Source organism: Charadrius vociferus, unplaced genomic scaffold (assembly GCF_000708025.1).
Source record: "Charadrius vociferus isolate BGI_N301 unplaced genomic scaffold, ASM70802v2 scaffold134, whole genome shotgun sequence".
Lineage (NCBI taxonomy): Eukaryota > Metazoa > Chordata > Aves > Charadriiformes > Charadriidae > Charadrius > Charadrius vociferus.
Window position 1 is genome coordinate 3,111,569 of NW_009648333.1, and position 6,850 is coordinate 3,118,418.

Here is a 6,850-nt window from a genome sequence, read left to right on the forward strand (position 1 = left end):
TTCCTTCACAAAAGGGTGTTTCTCATTCACTCAAAGATGTGTCATAGCCACACTCATCAAAGCACAAGAAAATTTGTTTTGCTTAACTTTGAAGCCACTTTTGAGACTGTGTCGAAAATTTAACCTGACTTGAACATTATATAAAAGTTGGGGGGGCAGGGAGGGGGGAATATGTGTTCAAAGGAAATCAGAGGAGTGTGACTGAAAAAGGAGGCGGGAACACAAACCCAAAGCATCCAAAGGAAAGAACAAAGAATTCAAATAAAAGGTTGAACATTGTGGGCCTGGTCCTCCTCTACCGCAACAGATGTAATTTAGGAATAAATCCACTTAAGCTGGTCAGCAAGGTCAAAGAAGAACCACACAGTTAAGATCACCTTACCAAACAAAACACTCCAATTTTGAGAATTACATCAGATTTCAGATTTTACAGGGTTCACTCATTCTTACTTTGGAGTGAGAATTTCCCAGGTTGCAACACAAAATAATGCTTAGTAAAAATATATGGAGCTCTACAACTCCTTTGCATAACTTTTCTGGAGTTGCACTCTCCCAGGCTGGACTCTCTTTTCTTTTTCCACAGTTCATTTCTTTTCCCCCCATTCTGCCAATTTTAATCTAGCAGGGAAAGTCCTTCCCCAGCAAGCACTGTCAAAATATTCAGGACATGGGCCTTGCACTCAGAGAATGCAATGCTGTGTCCAGACAGCAGTGCCGGGTGCCCCAGGGATTTCTGATAATCAACATGCGTATTCCTAGCAGTCAAGATGTGTTCCTCTGCACAGCTGTGCACCTCTGCCTTTGATTCGTTTGGGGTCCGTGTTCCTCCCAAAGGCAAGTTCTGTGTAGCCAGAATACTCTGTCTGAAGAGTGACGGTTCCCTGCTAGCTGAAGGGGAGGAAGACAAATCTGTTACCCATTACTCTGCTAGGAGTGAACTAATTATCCCCAATAACTCCAGCCTTTACAATGGGAAAGTAGCACACAGCTTTTATAAATAAGAATAACTGACCTTTTTAAATAGTTTCAAAAGAAGAAACTCTGATTCAAATGTGAGTATAATTTAGGAACTACTACATAGCAGCAAAACTACATTAGACTTTCCGATTTTTCCATGGTATCCTTGGATAGATACACCACCCAGTAGACCATGTTAAATGCTCCGAAGGTAACAGGAAATAAAATGCGTGCATATTTGTCTATCTTACTCGTGCCAGAGTGGGAGGCGGGGGGAGCAGGTGGTGTGACAGCAGATGGCTTTGCAGATGCTCCTAATGTGTTAGGTGTGGTGGTCTGAATCTGCTCCAGTCTAGATCCAAGCAAGTGCTGAATGGAAGGGGATCCAGCTGTGGCATGCTGGGATACAAATCCAGTTAAAATTGGGGTAGAAGGAGGAGCTGGAGGGGTGGCTCTTGCAGAAGATAATGTCTCTGATGCATTGATGCGTGTGAAAGGGTTGGGACTTGATGCAGAAAGGGAGCGGGGTGAAATGTCAGAAGACCCCTGAGCTACAGAGGGAGGCTGGATGGAGCTGTGCCTTGTGTCAATTCGGCTCCCACCATCAGCTTCGGACTGCACTGTGGCATTCATTCTTTTCCTCACGTTTGAATTGGCATCTGTACTCTGCAAAGTTAAAAAACAAACTTAGCCATTCTTAAACTAAACACATGGACAGAAGCAACGAAAACTTTATAACCAAGCACTATCAGAATAATACCCACAAATATAACCAGTAGCTTGATCCTGAAGCATAAAGATACTGCATGCTCATGAAAACAGGTTTAATAGCATATAAAGCGATAAACAAGAGTTCCTTTTACCTGTGGCTGGAATACCAGGGTGAACACATCTGATGCATCACACTCCATGTAATGTGGTACCTAGGTAAACTCAATATCACGAGGCTAAGGATTCTTGGGTTAGAGTCAGGGATTTTTTCCAGGCTCAGGCTCAAAACAAAATTCTCTGATGTTTACCTACTTCTCTGATGATATAAAAACATTGTAGATGCAACTTACCAGCCATGACAGTTTACTTCTGCTTTACATCTCCAGAAAAGTAACTACCATACATTAGGAACTCTAGTCTGTCTTCTAGAGTAGATGCTATGAAAATGCAGGTGTTTACCAAACCAAGTTACCACATTGCTGCTTTTTCACATCAACCACAGGCAATAAATTCTCCAGCTGCAACTGAACTAGTGAATAAATCAGTCTGTCATCAACTACTCCTTTTCATTAATTAACTGAGAAAAGTGGTGAATTCTCCATCACCTGATGTCTTCAGGCAAGTCTGGATGTCTTTCTGAAAGATATACTTAAGCCAAATAGTACTTATTAGGCTGGATGAGAAACTGAAATACAGATAAGGAAGTACAGATGGGAAATCTAGCAGAGTTTAATATTTTACTGACTTCTGGGAGTGGAACTCGGGCTCTGCCTTTCTTCGCTGCCTTTAAGAGGAAGCCTAACATCTCCTGAACCTCCTTCTGGAAGGGTACCTGAAGAACAGACTTTTGACCCTTCAGCCTGCACCTAAAATACAATATAAAGTACATTATATTTTAGATATAATATCTGAGTATATTTTGTGCAAAGACTCACTGCTTTCCAAAAGACAAAGACTTAATGGCAGATGAGGGTACATATACTCAACAGCAGCAATACAGGTCTAAATACAGGCAGGACCAAACAATCACTTACTATATATCAAAAAAATCACGTTTTGCATCTCTCTGACGATACCATTCCCAAGCATTGCCCTGCACAACACCTACTGCGCCTTTGGCTCCTCTTCCCTTCATCCCTACCAGAGAACCCTGCCAAAGCTGACAGCACAAGGGAAAGGGAGAGAAAGAGGGCAGAGATCTCTCTTCTCTCCTTCATCTAACAGCAGTTCTCTCCAGTTAAGTGACAGCTCGGTAACAGAGAACAACTCAGGTGTTATGCAAGGAACTAGTAGTTTAAGTAGTGAGAAGAGTGACAACAATGTCTGTTTGCTGCATCAGTTGCGCCTAGCTGTTTTGCTCAAGGAAACAGAGAAATGGAAGCTGAAAAACACCCTGAAAAAATAATTTAAAAAAAAAAAATTAAAAAAATCAAATCACTTGACATCTCCAGTACTCCCATCGTGGCCAGAATGCTGGTCCCAAATCCTGTTAATTGCAGTACAAATCAGTCACTGGCAATACTGCTGGCTTGAATTTATCTGAAGCTGTCAAGATATATGCCAGTTCATGGCTGATGTATTTGCCAGCTCATGGTTGATATCTCAAAAAATCCCTCTTAGGTTTCACAGTGTTCCTTCCTGCATAGAAGCATGTCAATTCAATCCCTTTTATTTCTTCTTCTGCATCTGCAATCCAAAGAAGCAGAGGATTGGAATAAACACCAGAGGAAACTGGTATTTCGTGAAAGAAACATTAATTTTACTGTTTGAAAGAGAAGCCTGAGTCACTCTTTGGGAAGTGCAGAAGTACACACAGGTGTGCAATTTGGATACTTTCACACTAGGGTTGTTAATGACCCAGGAATAGTAAAGCAGCTTTCAAGGCTGCTAAATTGAAACTATAAGATACAATCAGGATAGGAGTGCATTTACTAGAGACGTGGTAATACCCGACAGGGTACTCCACGGCACTTGAAGGCTTGCAAAGCTAAGCAGATGCAAGTCATCGATGTTCACTGTCCAAAACAATAGGTCCGTGCCATGGAGAAGCTGGCACTATGAGTCGTTGAGAGGAGGTGAGTTTTACCTTCTACGTGCGGATCCTTGGACAGCCTGGCTTTGCCTAAGTAAGATTCTCCCATCATAAAGCTCTCAAGTGGTGCCTGCAGAGCAAAAGCCCACGGGCTGGGACAGGGATTGCAAAGGAGATCTGCAGTGGAACTAAGACATGTCTCGATTTCTTTCTGCTCTCTGCCTACTTTAGACCAGTAGCTTAGAGGCGGTGCGGCTGGAGAACAGAAGTACCACATCTTAAATCACTCCAAGCGCAACCACAACAGAATGGTCCCAAGGGCGGAACAGAGAATTAAGTGCAATTCACAGAGGCATCATTTAAACCTCCTGCTCACTTGTACTGTCACCTGTTTTCAACGGCCACTTCACTGTCCTTCCCTTCTGGGCATCATCAACCACAGACACTGGTAAGACAGACAGGTAACAGCCAGGGTCCTTCTTACATTCCGGTCATCTCAATTTCTTTTGTGGGAATTTGTTTCCATTGATACATTTGCATAATACCTCCTCTTGTCCCCACTTCGGCTGTCATCTAAGTGACCAAATAAGACTGGTTTCTATTTAATCCACTACTCGTCCCATTACAGTGATCATTCTAGTATAATATTATCTATTATGTAATTTCAAATGGTCAAAACGTGTAACTGTTTAAAAATCTACTGGGCATTCTCTTTCTTGCCATCGATATACAAAACTGCCAATACTTCAGGAACCTTAAGTTTAGAGAGAAACCCAGTTTCCTCGTAAGCATTACAATGTACACATAAAGCCCAAATAGATAACATCATAAGACGTCACAGCCTAGCACTGCATAAAAAGCCCCCAAAATATGGGTAAATTTTTTGTTAATTCTCTAGAAACCACCTTCCAAGCGCTCAGAGCAGGGAAATTAGAAATGGTATTTCTAACACGCTTCACAGACAACGTATCACTGAAAACTGGTTGTTCTTGCATAACGTCATCGTAATAGTTTGGATTTGTGTTCTTGAATTGAACACTGTCCTTGAAACGTACTGAAACAAGCACATTCCATGGAGAGGGAAGTTACACGACACACAGAAAGGCAGGGGCTTTGGCCACTGCTGGAGCAGCCTGTTAACTGTTAAAAGTGCTGTCAGCAACTTAAATATTGGTCATAGAAAATCTCCTGGGTCAGTGCACAGGTAGATGTGGTTTAGTGGCGGTTTTGGCAGTGTTATGCTGATGGTTGGACTCGATGATCTTAAAGGTCCCTTCCAACCTAGATGATTCTATGATTCTATCATACTGTGAGTGACAAGCACCCACCACCTCCCCTCAAATACCCTGTTCTTGCATTTGCCTTACTCAAGACTTCACCATGACAATGGCTCATTCTTCTCCTTCAAAGCACACAGGTGTGTCTCCTTTTTAGTTTCTAGCAAAAATTCTTGTTACTGGTTATATATCATCATATAGGGTTCATCTGGTTATATGATTCCTATATATCCCTCTATTCAATGTTATAAACATAATTACTTTCTTCCAACCTTAGTCTATTCCTTCTCTGTACTGATGATATCTCACAGCTCTTCATCACCTGAAGATTAGTGCCAAGGCCATTAATAAAAATATTTTAAAAGGCTGATTCCATGGCAAATCCTTAACAAACAAAATTCTGTTGACATCAGCAGAAGTCAGGTTAACCACTACATTGCAAAACACAGTAAAATGCGACATTCGGTTTGTACTAAGTAAAACATTCCACAGACATTTCAGCTATGGCGCATACCCCTAGTAAAAGGATATTGTGATAATCAGAATCTGACCAACAAGATTACATACATATGTAAAGCACTTGCTGCCTCAGAAAATTATTTTGCTTCATCGTTTTAAAAATAACGTCAAGAAACACAAACCTACTACCTATCGGTAACTTTTAGTTGGGAGGCACGAAAACAAGAAATAAAATATGAAAATCAAATGAACACAAAATTAAATGCAAACCAAGAAATGAAAGTATTATCCAAGTAAAGCCGCCTTTCTGCGGGCAAGTCAGGAAACCACTCAATTATCCTGAGCCACCAGAGAGCCGCTGTGCTGCTCCAGATGGGGCTCCACAGGAAATACCGAGTCCACATTTTTTGCATTCTCACTCTAGACTGAGATAGGATCTGATTTTCTGGAGACATTTCAGTGATAGTTTTGGGGAGACGTTTAAAATGGTGTAGCTCAGGAACTGTCCTGGTTTGAGGTACCAGAGAGTTGAGTTAGCAGGAAGAGCCTTAGCTGCAAAGTAAAATTACTGAACAGAAAAATTGGTTCTGTTTTACGTCAAACCAGGACATTAATCCAAAGATGGGAGCCATACCATAAGATGCAGTATATTACAGCATGCAACCCCAGCCTTAATATATTTGATCGAGATTGCCTTTCTATAAACACAACAACTTCCTGCTTAGCTAAATGTCACCTCACCCTTCCTTTGAAATAGCCTATCATTCTGACCTGGTTCAACCAACTTCACACTCCACAACCACCACCAAACCAGAAGTTGTCAGTACTTTGCTTTGCTGTATCCTTCAAGAGGAAACCTTCTTGCTATTGATACTGCCAGGAGAATTCAGCCTCTGAACCTTAACCGGCAGAAATGCTGCAGATGAATGTTTCAAAATCCTGGGTGATCTGAAAGCACAATTCCTGTCCATGCATAGACAAAGTTTCTCAAGAGCTCTGATAATAATCTAAGAATATATATATATATTGTTAAAATTGTAGGATACCTTCATTAGATAACGCTCTGTGGTTGGCTGAGATACGTTAATAGCAAGAACCTACAGCACTGATCTCCTATTTGATTTTTAACAGCCAAGATTGGCAACACTGGAAGCTAAGTTTCAGCCTCCATGGGACTTCAAACATTTATCACCAAGACTTTGATTTAGGGACACTTAAAGGTACAACATGCCAAAGGTAGATAGGTGACTGCACTAAAAAAAAAGCCAAGGAATTGACCAGACATAGGGAAATGCAGACTTCAGTCTTTTTCGGAAGAGATTGATAATCACTCCTTCTTTCTGTCCAAATGAATATTTAATTAGTCCATACAAATTAAAAAGGGAAAAAAGCAGGGAGGAAAGGGGAGGGGGGG

At 41.3% G+C, this 6,850-nt stretch overlaps 1 protein-coding gene across 1 annotated transcript in view; it reads right to left on the bottom strand.

Moving 5' to 3' along the window:
- Positions 1-1,089: 1,089 nt before the first annotated feature.
- The window catches only part of GABRA4 (gamma-aminobutyric acid (GABA) A receptor, alpha 4), a 31,761-nt gene continuing 26,000 nt past the window's right edge, over positions 1,090-6,850 (bottom strand). The window contains exon 8 of the mRNA XM_009885011.1: positions 1,090-1,623. Within this exon, the coding sequence (XP_009883313.1) occupies positions 1,090-1,623 (534 nt within the window). The remainder of the gene's footprint in view (positions 1,624-6,850) is intronic.